Source organism: Xiphophorus hellerii, chromosome 24, assembly GCF_003331165.1.
Source record: "Xiphophorus hellerii strain 12219 chromosome 24, Xiphophorus_hellerii-4.1, whole genome shotgun sequence".
Taxonomy (NCBI): Eukaryota; Metazoa; Chordata; class Actinopteri; order Cyprinodontiformes; family Poeciliidae; genus Xiphophorus; species Xiphophorus hellerii.
In genome coordinates, this window is record NC_045695.1 from 11,910,472 (window position 1) to 11,928,689 (window position 18,218).

At 38.9% G+C, this 18,218-nt stretch overlaps 1 protein-coding gene across 1 annotated transcript; it reads left to right on the forward strand.

Moving 5' to 3' along the window:
- The first annotated feature begins 14,311 nt into the window (after window positions 1-14,311).
- On the forward strand, window positions 14,312-17,633 carry LOC116715916 (uncharacterized). The gene is made up of 2 exons (XM_032556677.1): window positions 14,312-14,323; window positions 15,872-17,633. The coding sequence occupies exon 2, from the start codon at window positions 15,972-15,974 to the stop codon at window positions 17,169-17,171; it is 1,200 nt and encodes a 399-aa protein (XP_032412568.1). The 5' UTR covers window positions 14,312-14,323; window positions 15,872-15,971; the 3' UTR covers window positions 17,172-17,633.
- Window positions 17,634-18,218: the final 585 nt, after the last annotated feature.

The following is an 18,218-nucleotide window of genomic DNA, read 5'->3' on the forward strand; positions in this document are numbered from 1 at the left end:
GTTTGCCAACTTGCTAGGAAAGTTGTTTTATGTATTTTATATTTGAGTCACTGAATACAATCACGGACATTTCAAATATCCATGTTTTTCCTTTACTCTGATTTTGTTTTAATGAGGAAAATCAAAGTCCCTGGTGAATTAATGAATGAAACGTATTCATACCCCTTTAAATTTCTCACTCTGTTTCATTGCAGCCATTTGCTAATCTCAGAAAAGTTCATATTATTTCTCATTAATGTATACTCAGCATCCCCTCTTGACAGAAAACATACAGAATTGTAGAAAGCTTTGTAAATTTATTAAAAAAAGAAAAACTGAAACATCACATGGTCATAAGTATTCAGACCTTTTGCTCAGTAGAAACCCCTTTTTAGCTTGTACAGCCATGAGTCTTCTTGGAAATGATGCAACTAGTTTTTCACAGCTGGATTTGGGGATCCTCTGCCATTCCTCCTTCAGAACCTCTCCAGTTCCATCGGGTCGGATGGTGAATGTTGGTCATAGAGTTGGATGCAGGCATGCATAACAAATCACATTTTATTTTAAATATATTTACATTTTTCAAGAGTACATTGCCAATATACTATTACAGAATTGTACAAATTGTCAATACATTCAAAATTTGTAGACAACATGCTTATGAAAATTAGTACAATGAAACAATAGGTACACTTTAGAGGAAATGTGAAAAATATTTAACCAAGGACAGAGTATTGTTTTAACTTAATATCACAGTATTCCAGTATTATTGCAAACATACTGACATTTCTCCTTCCTAAGAACAGTGAGGATCAACGGCAGAACATTCCCATTCACTGCACTTTACAGAAACCTACAAAAAAGAACATTTGTATTTTAAAGAGTACAGAAAAATGGCAAAGAAAAAAGTCTGACTTACAATTTTAAGACGTAGCAGACTCGCTGTGCATGTGACATCATCAGAACTGATGATGATTGGGACCGGATGCCTGGGCTGGGAAAACATTTCTAGGTTACTTCTTTACCTGTTTATGTTAGAAGTAGAAAAAATAGTCAGCAATATGATAGAATCAGTTGATGTTGAGGCATCAACTATGAAGCTGTTTTCAGTGAGGTCTTAAGGGAGACAATCTACCATCAAATCTTTCCATCCATGATCTGAACACGTTGATCCCTGCAGGGTGGTGAGGGGGGCCGGTGGGGCCCAGCTCCAGCTGTCACCAGACGAGAGGCGGGGTTCACCCTGGACAGGTCACCAGTCCATCGCAGGCACTGAAAGCTAACAATGAATAAAACGTATGAAAGAGAAATGATAAATTAACAAGGAGAATAAATGATGTCCAATTATTTTAAAATCAAATCATGTTTATTAATTGCAGTGATTTATAATTGCTGACGTCAAAGACTCAGAACCTGGTTTTAGAGGAAGAATTGAGCTGAATCAGGAAAACTGAAGTATATTTTGAGGTTGTCAGTAACATTCCTCTGTGGGATCCAAAAGTCAAGATTCTGAGAGTAGCGTTGTTGTCTTGTAATAGGAAGGGCGTAGGTTCGATTCCATCTTCCTCTTGCCACATGTCAACGTGCTTTGGCACCACTGTTTGTATATGTTGGACCTCCCAGCTGTGGTGTTTATCTGTATATGGCAGCCTGAGTCTGTTGAATGTGTAGGTCAGTCATAGCACAAAGGCTTCAGCCTGGATGTATTATTGAGTTTTAAATATATAACAAGTTTTCAGACTCTACACTGGTTTCCAAAATATAAACTCTCCAGCTTTTATTTAGCAGCTGAACCAAAATCTGCAAAATAAAAATCCAACTGTTTTGTCAGTTGATCCGAATCTCCGAGCGCAGAGTGTCCTTGCTTTAAATTTACTTAAATGGATCCATGATTAGCTGTAACAATTGATATTTGAGAAATATATATTTTAGAGGTAAAAACAATACAGTAGGGTTTTTTTTTTAAAATAAATGTTAATAAAATATTGTCACATGGAGGCCAGATTTGCTCCATTAGGGCTGCAAAAATCCTTAAGAGGGCCACAAACGGCCCCCGGGCCACACCTTGGACACCCCTGCTATTAGCATTTCATGCTATGAGCTCAAAATCCAGGCGACAGAGACGCTTTTCCACATTAGCTGCCCTTCAATTCACAAAATAATTACACAATTTCAAAACTAAATGATCTTAATGGAAACACTGTGATTTAAAAAAGAAAGTTTTGCTGTTGGGGGCCGTATTGAATTTAGTTTATTTCTTAGTTTATTTGATTTGGTCTCAACAAATGGGTGGCAGAGCGCATCGTCTCGGTACGTAGCTGGTACATGTTTCTGTGTGTGACGAACGAAGGTGTCAAATCACAAAAGCCATAAAAGGCTGGGCAAGGTCAGAGTTCATCTGTTAAACTGGATGAAAATCAAGACATAAATTACAAGCTGGAGTTTAGACATTTTGAGCGTCTTTGTTCCTGCCACTTTACACCTGTCTTTTATTTCACGACACTAAACGCTGCTGCGGTACAAAGACCGGACAGAAATTGTGAGAAAATCCTCTGAATACCTTCAGAAAACCTGGAGAGCTATTGATCAAATCTAATGTAGAATACAATAAAATCTGCTGCCATTAGAAGGAAAGTTGGGAGAGCTTTAAAACTTCTGTAAAGTAAAATAAAAACCACTTAGAGGAGAACAGCAGCCAAACCAGAGTGCTGTCATTATGTAATGTATCAGAAAAAACATTAATCTGCCAATAAATAAAAAAAACATCATTAATGTTTATGCATCTTTATTTTGCCTAGCTTTATAAGAAATTAATTAATGTAAGCTTAAAGGTTGATGGCTTAAGGATTATGAAAAATACTTATTTTTGGGAAAGTAATAATGAGAGGAAAGACGGTTAGTTTTAATTTAAACTAATTTAGTCTCTAGTAAAAAGCCAAAATGATGACGTCATTGCTTTTTAATCGTCTGATTGGTTAATTCACAGCATCTGAATTAGTTGGAGGCAGATTAGTTCCATTATGTTTGTGCAACTATAATAAACTTTATCAAAAGTTCTTGTTAAGATGCTGCTGTGCTAAAATGGGCTGAAAGGCCACTCAGTTATTACTCTAAAAGCAACATAAGGCCAGATTACAGTTTATTTTGGTGGCTTTAATCGACTAAAGTACATTTTCTCTGTCTTGGTCTTATGGGAAGTTGTGGGGAAATGTAAAAAAATGCTTATAAACTCACCCAGTTACACCAGTTTGGCCGAGAGTGAGGAACTGGTGGAAGGAAATTCAAATTATTTGAACCAAGTTTGATATTTTAAAAGGGCAGTATTATTTAAAAGTGACTTTTTGTTGTAGTGCTATTCCTTCATCAAAAACACACCTTGATTCTTTCATGCACGTTTGAGAAATTATTTAATCTCCACGGCAACCATTCAGCTGTCCAAAAACGTCTGGGTGGACGTAGCCCCGTCTCCGAGATGCAGCTCCTCCCACACTCAGCTCCTTCAGACTAGCCAGCAGCAGTTAGCAAACATTTGGTGAATCTGCTGAGCTGGTTCTCAGTTCAACGTTGGTAAAAACTGTTAAAGGGTTAATAGAGGAACCATGTTGTGATGACTTCCTGAAGGCGGAGTTTGAGAAAGAGCGGGAGTTTTTAAAGAGACAGAGACCCAATTTCAAGGTGTTAAATGACTAAGTCCAATTATGTAAGTTACATTTGATATATTTTGCATTTTTTTATAACTGATGCTAACATTATGTGTCTGTAAAAGACATAATTCTGCTCCTTTCAAGGTGAATCAACCAAAAACTGAGGAAATTAGAAAAAAGAAATAATGTTCCTCAGTGACCTAAAACAGAGAAAGTTTAATCTGATTAATTTCAACCTGAGAAAAATAATATTTATCTCTTTTTTAGTGTAAATATCTTTTCAACCTCCTGAAGTGTTTAGTTGCATAATTCAAAGCAACCTGCCGTAACTCTGCGTTTCTCTCTGCTTCGATGTGTTTCTAGATGTTCTTTGACTCAAGCAGTTCTTTGTATTACAAATGCATCAAAGTTCATCTTGCAACTTAATTATAAGCTCTAAATAATAGTTTCTCTTCAGATTTTCAGCCGGTGTGAATATATACTGATGGTTTCAGCCGATCGTGACTTATCTCATCTCAAGCAGCCATTAAACTCCAATTATTACTAAAAGAAGCACATAATCTGGTTGCTGCTGCTGCTAAACTGCAGAAGCTGCAGATGGTGAAAGGTGAAGCTGAGGTGAAGGCTGCTCTGTTTCTCTCTGTCGTCCCAGAGACACCATCGTTTCTCCTCTTCCTCCTCTTCCTCAGACATCGCTGCAACCGAAGGGGAAACGCAGCAGGAGGCGAGAGGAACATCAACAGTACGAGGGATTAAAGCGTCTTTGTGTCCTTTTTGTCAGCAGATGGCATCGAGGAACTCGTTCAGGAAGTTTCAGTCATTCTCGGTTTTCCAGGAAGTTTTTTTGCACAATTTTCCTCCGAGATAATTAGCAGGAAACAGCTGTCTCGATTTGATGCGTTTACAAACCACATTCACTTCCTGTGAATACTTTCACATTAAGAGCGATATAAAAGAGTTAATTTTCTCAATTAGTTTTCATATTAAATAATAAATTTTACTTTTCTTTTTTCCTCCCTGAAACTTTTATTCAAAAGCAGGAAATTAAACTTTGCTGAGGTTTTGCACCACCACCGTATAATATTGTTATTTCTGTAGACAGTCTTTAAAAACAGATAAAAGTATTTAAATGACATTAACAGCAGCAGCATAATATTGTATGTGTAATACATTTATTTACAGATTAATTCAGTTCTACAAAAGACTGCAATTAACTAAGTAATATTAAGTACTAATAATTTCAACTTTATTAACTTTTTATATTTAATTTTTCTCTATTAGCCCCTTTCATCCTGCTTGATGCTCCTATCGCAGGTGATTGAATTTTATTTCAAACACATTTTTATTATTTATATTTTTTTCAGGCCTTGAGTCTCAAAATTTCCCACAGTGAATCGTTTTTGGAGGATTTTTATAGAATAAGTTTTCATTTCCATGTACTAACCCTGCAGTGACTCTTATTTAACATTAATGTAAGCTGATTTGATTTGGCCTGATAAAAGTGAAAATGAGATCAAATAAACTGCAATTAATATGAAGAGGAATATCTGTAGTTGCGATAGTTCACCACCAGAGGGCAGTGAGCGCTCATAATCCTCCATCAAACGCCTGTTAAACTGCAGTTTGTTCTGCTGGTTTTCTGCTGAATCCTTGAAAAAAGCTGCTCAGCTTCAGATCTGCTTCACTAACAGCAAAACAGAAATACTGAAGCTTTTCCATCTTCACTCTAGTTTTTTCACTCTGTTAAATCTAACTGAACTATTAATGTTTATTCAGATGAATCAAACTTTGGCTCTAGAGGAAAACACAAGTTATTGACTTCCTGTGAAAAAAGAAACTGAAACCAACTTTGGTCTCCTTCAGATCAGCCTCCATTTTGAGCTGCAGGATGGAAATAACTTGCTGACTTGTTACTAGAGGTAAGTGTTGCCGCTCCGGGTCCCTCCGTGTCTCTCGGCTCTCTGGAGCCTTTCTAACCGATGAACCCACCGAGGCTTCCCGGGGCCTCAGTCACCTCGGCCTGGGTCGCTCGGCTCTCATAGGGCCTGGTCCCCGCAGCAGCGCTCTGCTTACTTTATTGAAGGCCTGATCTAGAAAGGAATTAGATCACATGAAAAACTTTATTGTGAGACGTTGCTGCTTATAAAGTGATGCTAAGTGAGGTTACATTATGCGACTATAAGGAACAAAAAGAGAAATATTGAACACACTATAAACACACAGCTCAGTTACTGCGCAGTTAACCTGGTGAATGATCAGCTATGATCTACCATGACAGCAGCATCTAAAGCTGATCTGTTTGTGTGGAGCAATAATGAACTTTTCAGATTTAACCTAAATAAACTGAGAACTTAATGTAACTTTTACAGTCCATCAGTTCTTGCTGCAGCGACTCTCTCTGGTGTTTTAACCTAAAAAGCAGAACTAAAACATTGTAAACTAGTTTCTCTGCTTGTTGAAATCAGCAGGAAGTGAATCACATCACTCCGTCCCTCATCAGTCTGGGGTTCAGCAGAAACTGATGTTTCTCTTGTCTGTGGATCAGAACCGGCTTTAAGCCGTCCACAGATTTCCTCTCTTCCTCCTCACTGAGTTTGGTCTTTTTCCAGGTTTTCCTCTTGTTGCTCCTTTCAGCAGGAAGAAACTCTTTGTCTCTCAAAGCTCTGCTGGAAAAATGCATCCAGATCCAGACTGACTCTTACCTGAAAGGTTGCTGTGTTTAGCAATCAGTATCTGCAAAATCGGAATCGATCAGCCAGAAAACTGCAGTCGGTTCAACCCTAAAAATAACAAAACTTTTAAATGGAGCAATAATAATAAAATAAATAATTTCACAAATGTTTTAGATCAGTTGTAACAAACTAGTTTCTAACTAAAAGAGTTGCATTAATGTGTCTCTTTATTTTGAAGTTCAATCAGATCAATAGACTAAATATGTTTCAGGCCTCGCTGAGTGTTTGGGGGCTTCATCCCCCTATTGAAGCAGCTGTTTACCCATGATTCCTTGCAGTGGGTCCAGCTGGTACCTCAGCTGGATGCGGTGGTCCCTGAAAGCTGCTTTGTGTCTCTTGAGCTGAGAGGAAATCCTGCTGAGCTGCACACAGAGGCTGACATGTTGCTGAGATCCCAGCTGGACCCGGTTCTGTCTGGAGGAGAGCTGTGGACCCAACATGAGCTGCTGCTCCCTCAGAACCTTCTGCTCACTGACTCCCTCCATACAGAGCTACAATAGAGTCATGCTGCGTTCAAGTCCACTGGGGTCTAAATAAGTTCACTAGTTCATAGGAAATGTTCACTCATTCATTCAAATGATTCACTCTGATCCTCTGAACACATGATGGGAACCAGCTTTCTGCTTCACAGGACAGTTACTGGAACCGGATCACTGGACTGACTGGTTCTGGTTTCTCTCTCCAAAAGGCCAGAAGATGGAAGATCAGGACAGAGCAGAACCTCCAGGACCCATCAGTCCATCTATGAGGAGTGACCGGTCCAAAGGTGAACCTCCATACTTCAGTAATGAACCTGAACCATCAGACAGAAAGTAAGAAACCATTTTCTAACTGATTCATGTGAATCTATAGAGATATAAAATAAAAGATATTAACTGGTTGATCTTCAGTGTTTCAATAAACAGTAACTTAATTTTCTGAGATATTAATTTAAAGTTAGTCATGAAGGATGTTGGTCAGTAAATCAGAGTTTGAATGAAAGTCTGAATGAATCAATGATGAAAATGTTGCATGAAAACAAAAACAACCAACAATGTGAGGAGCAACGACTCAGATTGTCTCTAAACCCAGTGAAGCACTGGAGCTTCCAGACTGGGAACACTGGTATCAGTCATGATACCAGATATGATACAATGAAGAACTTCACACCAGAGATCATCAATGATCTCAGGTTCTGTTCTGATCCCAGTTCTGGTCTCTAGTTTGTGGTGGACCTTCATGAACATGTTCAGCTCCAGCCTGTTGATAGTGAAATATTTCACTGATGAAGAAATGTCTTTACAGGAGCTGTGAGTGTGAAGAAAGACCCAGAACAGAAGCTGAACGGCCGACAGCCAATCAGAGCAGCTGTTCTCCAGGTGAGACTGAACTCCTCCAATCAGAGCCTCCTGTCGTCTCTGTTGGACCAGATCCACGTCTTTAGTTGAGATTTGGAAATTTAAGGTTTAAAAGTCTTTTAGTGATCAATTATTTCAGCTGGTGTAACTGGAACTTATGTGTTGGTGATGATAAAGAAAGGAGAAAAAAAGTGATGAAAATGTTTGTTAATCAGTCAATATTTTCATCACAATATTCACCAATAATATTGAGAGTTAACAGCTCCTTGATGACCTTCTATCAGATCGCGTCTTTAAACATTCAGAGATAGAAGGTCAACTTGAGAAGAACCAAACCAGAGCAGACAAGGACTGCAACAAAATAGATGCTGTGATGAAGAAGAACAGAGAGCCTGCAGATTGATGGTCAAACATCTTCAGCACATGGATGAATTGAAGGTTTCAATTAATTTCCGTTTTTGGGATTGCTTTTCTTATATTGTGCCTCCATATCTGGCTTGTCTTTATTTATTATCGTAGCTGCTTCAGGTTTGCTTTTGTTACATTGTGCAGCCGTGTTTCCTGGCCTATTCGCTCGTCGGTTTACGGGTCAAGAGTGGCGATTTCAACTCGACCTGACCGAGTCCTGTGAGCGTGAGATGCTGGGTGTCTGGGGTCACTCTGGAGGCTATATGTGCAGCAGCCTCTTGGTCATCCCCAAATACCTTTGCTGGGTTTTACAGGGTTAACTTTCACCTGGGATCCTATCCCAGCGCTCATCATCATCCCAGTGAGGTGGGCATGTTTTCGGGGTCTTTTCTGTGTGTGATTTCTCAGGACTCTGTCGGTAATCGTCATCCAGTGCTTTAAGCACCGCCTCTGGCGGTCATCTGGGATTCACAGAACCGTAGTTACAGTCGTGACTTTCGTTATTCTTACCATGCAGAGTTTTTATCAAATTTGGGCTTTTTATTTATTGATTTACTTTTTTCTCATCCATTAAAGCTGATGCACAAATTGTCTCTGAGAATATCAAAAAATTATTGTTTTCCTTATGTTCAGCTGAAGTGTCTCCTCTCCTGTCTTTGTCTCTTTCTTCAGATTTTGATATTCGGTGTCAGAGTGACCATAAAGCGTCTCTGAAGAAGAAGTTCCAGAGTCTCTCTGAAGGCGTCGCTGAACCTGGAAATCAAACTGTTCTGAACCAGATCTACACAGAGCTCCACATCGCAGAGGGGTTAACTAGAGAGGTCAACCAGGAACATGAGGTCAGACACATTGAAACAGCATCCAGGAAACAAGAAACAATCAGAAGAGAAGACATCTTTAAAGTCCCACCTGGAAGAGATCAACCAATCAGAACAGTGATGACCATGGGAGTGGCTGGCATTGGGAAAACACTGTTAACACAGAAGTTCACTCTGGACTGGGCTGAAGGCAAAACCAACCAGAACATTGATTTCATATTTCCATTCACTTTCAGAGAGCTGAATATGTTGAAAGAAGAAAAGTTCAGCTTATTAGGACTGATTCATAAATTATTTTCTAAAACCAAAGAAATCAGCAGCTTTGAAACGTTCCAGGTTCTGTTCATCTTTGATGGTCTGGATGAAAGTCGATTTACTCTGGATTTCAAGAACAATCCGATCCTGACTGATGTTACAGAGTCCAGCTCAGTGGATGTTCTGGTGACAAACCTCATCAGGAGGAAACTGCTTCCCTCTGCTCTCCTCTGGATAACCACACGACCTGCAGCAGCCAATCAGATCCCTGCTGAGTGTGTTGACATGGCAACAGAGGTCAGAGGGTTCACTGACCCCCAGAAGGAGGAGTACTTCAGGAAGAGATTCAGAGATGATGAAGAGAAGGTCAGCAGGATCATCTCCCACATCCAGAAATCAAAAAGTCTCCACATCATGTGTCACATCCCAGTTTTCTGCTGGATCACTGCTAAAGTTCTGGAGGATGTGATGAAGACCAGAGAGGGAGAAAAACTGCCAAAGACTCTGACTGAGATGTACATAGCATTCCTGGAGGTTAACTTCGCAATCAAGAAGGAAAAGTATGATGGAGGAAAAAAGACAAGATCGATCTGGAGTCCAGAGAACAAGAAGCTGATTGAGTCTCTAGGAAAACTGGCTTTTGAGCAGCTGCTGGAGGGAAACCTGATCTTCTATGAAGAAGAGCTCAAAAAGTGCGGCATCAACATCAAAGATGCTGCGTTGTTCTCAGGAGTGTTCACTGAAATGTTTAAAAGAGAGAGAGGGACGTGCGACATCTCCGTCTACTCCTTTGTTCATCTGAGCATCCAGGAGTTTCTGGCTGCAGTCTACATGCTCCACTGTTTCACCAGCAGGAAGTCAGAGGTGATCATGACGTTTCTGAGAGAAATATACAGAGAAACATCTCTAGATGAGTTCATGAAGAAAGTCATGGAGAAATCCCTCAGCAGTAAAAATGGCCACCTGGACCTGTTTGTCCGCTTCCTTCATGGTCTCACTGTGGAGTCCAACCAGAGAGTCTTAGAAGATCTGCTGGGTCAGACAGAGAACAGTCCAGGAACCATCCAGAGAATCATCACCAACCTGAAGGAGATGAACACTAAATATATCTCTCCTGACAGAAGCATCAACATCTTCTACTGTCTGGTGGAGATGAACGACGTCTCATTTTATCAGGAGATCCAACGGCTGCTGGATTCAGGGAAGCAGCTCTCAATGACTGACTGTTCAGCTCTGGCCTACATGCTGCAGATGTCAGAGGTTCTGGATGAGTTGGACCTGGAGAAGTACAACACATCATATTATGGACGACGGAGACTGGTTCCAGCTGTGAGGAACTGCAGAAAGGCTCGGTGAGTCCAGATGTTTTCATTGTGTGAATGCTGATTCAGCTCTATTGTCCTCCTGTTTCTTCTTCTTCTTCAAGTTGCTTCTGGATGTTTTTGGTCTTTAACTTCTTCCTTCATCCTCTGGACTATTTCAGCCATTCAACCATCTAAACATTCAGCTCATCCAGGACAGCTGCAGCTTCTGGTTTTAGACATTTTGATCATTTTAAAAATATTTATCTTTTTATCAGTTTTCATGTTTAAATGAATAGAAAACCCTGAACTCTAGAAAAAAATCTATTTTGTCTGAAAGATCCAATCAGCCAGAGAGACTTTTACACTTTAAACTCCTCTTCACTCATTGAGCCGCTACTCCTTTTAGGATCTTTGTCTTTTTTTAAAAATAAAATCACTGTTTAGGTTTGATGGACACTTTAAAATAACCCCAATAATTGCTGCTGTTGTCATGGAAACCAGTTAGAAACTTAGTGAACCAACTTTTCCTCCTCCCACTAGTTTCCTCTGAGTTTGTAAATGAGAGCAAAATGTGGTGATTGTTGTCTGGCTCCAGAAAAAGTCCTAGTTTCTGTCAGATCCTCCCAAAGCTCTGAGAACTCTGCTTCCAGAGCTGGAACCATTTTCCTCATCAACTCTTCATCTGCAGCTTTTGTTGAAGCTGTTAGCCATGAAGACCTGGAGAGACATGAGCTTCAACTCTTTAGACATCCCAGCCTCTTCTAGTTACTGGAGAACTTTCACTGCTTCACCATGAAAAATGCTGCTGGACCCAAACGCTCTGTTTTGGTCTTCAGCTCTTTAAGAGTTTAGCAACAATTTCTTCTAACATCCAAACCTTTGTTCCTCTGAGCCAAACGGTCTAGTCCAAGTCCGAGCTGTGAGCAGTTCCTCCTCCTCTCCATCATCTCCAGTAGTTTCCTTCATCAGCTCAGTCAGCCTCTTCATCAGCTGCTTCAGCTCCTTTGAGGCTCTGATGCTGCAGCTCCATCAGATGCTGCAGAGAAAACTGAACTTTCCTTCACAGATGATAGAAGATCTTCAACATCTGACTGCAGCTGAAGGTCTGAGGACATGAAGCCTGGACCAGAACCAGAACCAGAACCTGGCCTTTAACCAGGAACTGCACAGATTCTCTGTGGGGTCAAACTCAGTAAATTGAAGATCAGATGATGACATCACTGTTGTCATATTTTAGTCTGTTTATGATCCAGATTGATTTCATTAGAACTGAATTTATTTCTTCTCTAATCACAGACTTGGTTACTGTTCGCTCGAAAAGGCTGAATATGAAGTTTTGGCCTCGGCTCTGAAGTCCAACCCAGATCTGACTGAACTGGAAATAAATGAGATCATCATAGATGAAAGTGGAGACTCTGATCTGAAGCCTCTGGTTGAGATCCTGGAGAGTTCAGTCAGTAAAGTGAAGATTCTGAGGTTTGTTTTCTTTATTTATACAATAAAATCATTCATTTATACTTTAAACATTAGTTTAATTAATGCTTTTATTCTAACATATTTTATTTCATAACAACCTGTTTAAATGTCAGAATAAAATCTCTAAAACTTTTTACCTTATATATTATTTTTTTTCTTATTTCAGACTTTGAGATTATTGAACTTTGTTTTTCAGTTTTTTACTTTAAAATGTTTTTTACTGATGAACAAAATGAGTCAAATAATTCAAATGATGTAAATTAATGATGGAGATGTTTCAGTTTGGTTTGGTAAAGATTCAGATTGTTTTATTTCTCATTTCTGATTCTCATCTTTACATCCAGAATGAAATGTTGTTCCTCCAGAGTCGAGCCACAAACACTGACAAGTTCAAATCATCATTAATGACCAAATCTAAGAAATGACTGATTGTAGAAAAGCAAATCTAGATGAAATGAATGAAAGTGAGGTTTGCAGCAGCAGCAGGTTCCTCAGCTTTGTCCTGAAGCTGTGGTTCTGTTGGGCCGGGTCAGAGAGGAACCGTCCTCTTCAGTCTGACAGCTGTCAGTCGGTTGGAGCCTCGTCTCTGTGATGATGCTTCATCAGGTCACGTCTCCTTAGGAAATAATGGCCTCCATTGGCTTTCAGCAGCTTTAATAAGAACCCAAGGCCATTAATGAAGAAACTGAGTGGTTCTGATCCAGTTACCAAGTCGGGTCTCCAGCTGATGATCAGGAACCAGCAGAAATAGCTCAACTCATCCAGGCTGATAGAAAACTTTGAGTTTCTTTATTGATCAAATGTTCTGGTTCTGCTGGTTTGGACTCTTTAAACCAGTTTGACTGGATCAGATGTTAGAATCAGTTCATCATGTTTCTTTTTCATTCAGGGAAATTAATTTTCTACATTTTTATTATTTATTTGTTCATGTTTCAGTTTTAACCTGCATCCTGTTGGCTTCAGCTCACATCTTTTATTCTTTATTCAGTTTGTGGAAATGCAGTTTGTCAGAGACCAGCTGGACTTCTCTGTTCTCAGCTCTGAAGTCCAAACCGACCCATCTGACAGAACTGAAGCTGAACAGCACCAACCTGGGAGATTCTGGACTGAAGGAGCTCTGTGGTTTTCTACAGACTGAAGGCTGCAGACTGGAGACATTGAGGTATTTAATTCTATAATTATTGATAATTCTGTGAATAATTATATATAATTGATCATAAATCAAATTAATTTCTTCTGTTCTAATAAATATTTTCTGAGTTTGTTCCTGGACTTGGATCCAGAGTTTAATTTAGTCCCTCTGTGTAACTGAGTTGGACCTGCTGATCTGAGGTCAGAACAGGACAGCATTCGGACCCCCAGTGTGTAGAAATCCCCCTCATGTGAAGCAGGTCAAAGGTCATTCAACCCAGTCTAGAAAAGTGAATTCCTGGAATCTGACAGGAACAAATCAATAATCAATGATTGATGCTTCAACACTTTGATCAGAACCTGGAATGATTTTACTGACTAAAATCCTCCAACACAACATGACCCAGTACCAGGTTCTGGTTCTGGTTCTGGTTCTGAAGTCAGCAGGTCTTTATTGAAGCAGCAGCTTGTTGGCATTAATATTGATGAGAATCTTTAACTGGTTCTGTTGGACTGGTTAACCTGCATCCTGTTGGCTTCAGCTCACATCTTTTATTCTTTATTCAGATTGTTGAGCTGCTGGTTGTCAAAGATCAGCTGTGATGATTTGACCTCAACTCTGAAGTCCAACCCGACCCGTCTGACAGAACTGAACCTGAGAGGAAACAACCTGAAGGATTCAGATGTTCAGCAGCTGAAGAATCTTGTAAAGACTTTAATGTAAGTAAATGTTTGTAGTGAGTCCAGCTGCTATCAGCATATTGAACTAAACCCAGTAAGCATCAAAGCAAAGATCCAGTGTTCCCAGTAAAGCTGCAGCTTCTCAGTGGGAGGAGAATGGTTCAGGCTTCCTGATTGGACACAGAGACAGCAATCAGCCAATCAGAGGAGCAGCAGCTTGCTGTGTTCCTGCGTTTGTGTTGGTGTGAAGATGAGTGTTGTTGCTGTGTCCATGTCTCCAGGAAGTCCAGCTGGACTCCAGCGTCCAGCCGTCCAACATGTCTAGAGACAGTGGTCCTCATCCATCAAACTGTGGCAGCAGCAGATCTGATCTCAGATCTGTTTGTTCTCTCAGTTCAACAGGAAACAACTGATCAGGTTCATCTTGGTCACAGCTCTGAGATCAGTCTGACTGCAGCCTGGAAACCATCTAGTGGATGTGCTGCGTCACTGACTGCTGCTGGAGAGAGGCTGGAAACACTCACTGATCTGCTCTCTCCTTCCTTCTTCTCTCTGCAGGTTCTGATCTCTGTGAAGTAGAAAATGGTCTCAGTGTCCTGCTGATCCTCAGAGGTTGAAGCTGCAGCAGTTTGAGTCTAAAGAGACTCTGACTGGATCATGATGATGACCTCTGACCTCCAAGGTTTTCCTCCCGTTTATTTTCTCGTGTCTGTCATTTAGTGTCTGATATTGTTTGTCTCTTTGGATCAATAAAGATCCAATTCAAACTGGGCTCCATTTAGAGGCTTCATGGAGTTTTGATCTGAACTGGATTCAACTGGAAAGTTGATCTTTTTTCTCTCTGATTCATTTTCATCCTGGAACCAGAAATGGTCTGAGAATGGAAACATGGGAATCATTTTCAGTTCAGCTTTGAAGCCATGAAAGACACTTCAAACCTCTTTTCTCTGCTGCTTCTTCCTTCTGCTGACATGAAAATGTTCCTCAAAGCTCCACAGATAAAAAGATGCTTTACTGGAAACTGCAGAGAAACTTCAGCTTCCATCAGAGAAACCAGTTTAACCAGTTTAGAACTGGATGTCCTACAGAAACTCTGATCTTAGAGCAGTTTTCAGGAACATGTGGAACCTGGAAAAAAAAGATTTTATATATTTTATGTTCATTGTAAAAACTAAATCTTGAAGTTTTACGTCATCATTGATTCTCAGCTTTAATTTCTCTCAGTTTGTTTTGGTTTTTACTTTTTTAACTCCATATTTCATGTTTTGAGTTTTCTAGAGAACTTCAGGCTCTTTACTGTGATTTTACTGATTTATTCAAACCTCAGAGAATCACTGGGATAATGTGCTGATTGGTTCATGTTTGATTTTCATCATTCTTCTAATGCAATGTGGGTTGCTGGATGTTTAACGACCAAATAAAGGTTTTAAAAAATCTTTGTGTATTTTTTATGCAGCTGACTGTGTACACATATAATAACTAAACCTTCATTTTAATCCTCCAGGCCATTTTTGCTGTATTATAAGTTTTCACATTTAGTTTCACAGCTTAAATGAGTAAAAGCAGAAACATCTCAAGTTGATTTCAGCTTTAAGCTACTAATTTAGCCAGCAGTTTATTTTTGCAGTATTCAGACTGAAGATGTTTTTTTAATAAAACAGATGAGAATCAATCTTTTCAATCAAAACTCGATTAATTAAATCAGCTATTGAATTAGAATAACTTGTATAAAACTGCCATTTCTGTCTGGTTAATGGTGCAGCAGATCCTGCAGGGGGCGCTCTGGGGCCTCAGTGTTCAGGTCGGTTACAGTCTCATCTCCCAGACTCCTGAATCTTCTGGTTCCTTCCTGAAATGATTTCCTGCAATAAAATGTTGGTTGGAAATGAGCAGAAAACTGAGAAAAACCTGAAAAAGTTCAAATCTGACCTAAAGTTTTACAGCTCAACTCACTGAGAAAACAAAGAGAGGAAACATGGAAGGAAAGGAATTTAATATCACCTGGAAGGGGGCGGAGCCTCAGGTGAGTGAAGGGGCGGAGCCTCAGCTCTAGTCAGGTTTGGATCAGAACCGGTTCAGACTCCATGCAGCAGCCTTGACCTGTAGTTGAGTTGGAGCCCAGGCTGGTTTTGTGAGACGAAGTGCGGCAAAACAAAACACATATCGGAGTTGGAAAAGGCGGATTTTGGCATAAACTGGTATGTGAATGGTTTGGTTGGAAATGGAGACAGGAAATGAGGAAGACATGGATTTTGAAGGGTGGACGCCAGTGGGGAGAGGAAGAGGGAGAGGACGGGGAAGGCATAAAACAGATGAAGGAAAGGAAATGGGTGATATTCAAGGAAATAAACGAGAACTGGAAGGAAGTAGTTCAGAAGAAGAAAGGATAGTTAGGAGGAAAGTTGTGAGGGAGGAATTTAAAATAATATTAAAACTTAAGAACGAAGAAGAACAGGATAACATCAGCCCCATTGTGGTGTCAAGAGAAATAAAAAAGAAAATTGGAGATGTTGAAATGGTAAAGATTTTGAGAGATGGAAACCTATTGGTAGTTTGTAAAAATGAAGAACAAAAAAATAAGGCTTTAAATGTGGATAATATATGTAAAAAAACTGTGTTGGAGAAAAAAATTGTGGGAGAAAATAAAAAAACTAGAGGAGTGATTTATGGGATCCCTCTAGATGAAGATCTTGATAAAATTAAGCAAAGTATTGTAGGAGCAAAAGTAAATAACTTGAAGAGATTGTCAAGAACAATAAATGGAGAAAGAGTAGGAAGTTTGTCAATCCTCATTGAATTTGAAGGGAAAGAATTGCCACAAAACATCAAAATAGGTTATCTTAGTTTTCAGGTCAGACCTTATATACCTCCACCACTTCGTTGTTTCAAGTGTCAAAGATATGGACACATAGCAGCAGTTTGTAAAGGGAAGCAAAGATGTCCAAAATGTGGTGAAGATCACAAATTAGAAGAGTGTAAAGAAGAAGCACAAGAAAAATGTTGTAACTGTGGAGGGCAACATAGAGTTACGTATGGAGGATGTGAGGTAAGGAAGAAGGCAAAAGAAATTATACAGATTAAAACAACTAAAAACATTAGTTATGCGGAAGCTGTTAAAAATGTGAAGGAGCAGACAACAAGAAAGAGTGAACAAATAGCGAGCCAAATCCCACAGCAAAACAAGGTACAATCAGAAGATAATATCACAGTATCAGTAGAAAAACTAATATTATTTGCAGCATATGTTATCAACTGCACTGACCAAGCCAAGCATAAAACTGAGAAAATTAAAATAATAGTGAGAGGAGCTGAAAAGTTTTTGGGGTTTAAAGAGGGATCATGGGAGAACATAAACAAAAAGCTGGAGGTAGATGGTAGATCAGGACCACCAGGTGAAAATAATTAATGCTAATATTACAATGGAATGCAAGAAGTTTAATTGCTAACGGACAGGAACTTAAAGGTTATGTTGATAGTCTTGAGGATAAACCAGAAATTATTTGTGTTCAGGAAACATGGTTAAAAACAACATTAGATTTTGTGATTAAAGGATATAATAGTGTTAGAAGAGACCGACAGGAGGAGAGAGGTGGAGGAGGATGTGGAATATTTATAAAACAAGGGATACAATATCAGGTATTAGGGAAAGGGAAAGAACTTGAATATATAGTAATTGAAATATGGGAACAAGAAGGCAAATTTAAAATAATAAATTTTTATAATCCATGCAAAACATTATCGATTGAAATATTGGAGGAGTTAACCGAATATTTGGAAGGGAAAATAATTTGGTGTGGGGATTTTAATGCAAATAGTACATTGTGGGGTAAAAGTAATGATAAAAATGGACAAGTTATAGAAGAATTAATGGGAATGAAAAATTTTGTATGTATTAATGATGGGAGGGGAACAAGAATCAATGATGGAATCAGTTATTGATTTAACAATTGTTTCAGATGTTTTAGCTGGTATTTGTGAGTGGTTCATTGATAAAAATTCAACAATAGGTAGTGATCATTATCCCATTATAATAAGAGTAGGATTAAATTTAAATAAGAATATAAAGGTCAATAAAAAACTGAATTTTAATAAGGCAGACTGGATTAAATTTAGATACTTGAGTCAAATAAATTTAGAGAAAGTAGATATGACAATGGATATAAATTATGTAAATTTAGAAATTAGTAAAATAATTATGGAAGCAGCAGATAATTCTATAAAGAAAACAGGGTGTAGAAATGATAAGAAAATGGTGCCATGGTGGACAAATGAATGTAAAAAAGCAATAAAGTTAAGAAATAAAGCATTTAAAGTACTAAAAGGTAACCCAATTTATAAGAATTTAATTGATTATAAAAGAAAGCAAGCAATGGTAAGAAGAACTATTAAGAATGCTAAAAGAGAATATTGGAGGAATTTCTGTAGCACAATAGGGAAAGAAACCAAAATAGAA

Excerpts from the sequence above, each read along its gene's own strand:
- LOC116715916 (XM_032556677.1), top strand. The coding sequence starts at position 15,972 with ATGGTTTGGTTGGAAATGGAGACAGGAAATGAGGAAGACATGGATTTT.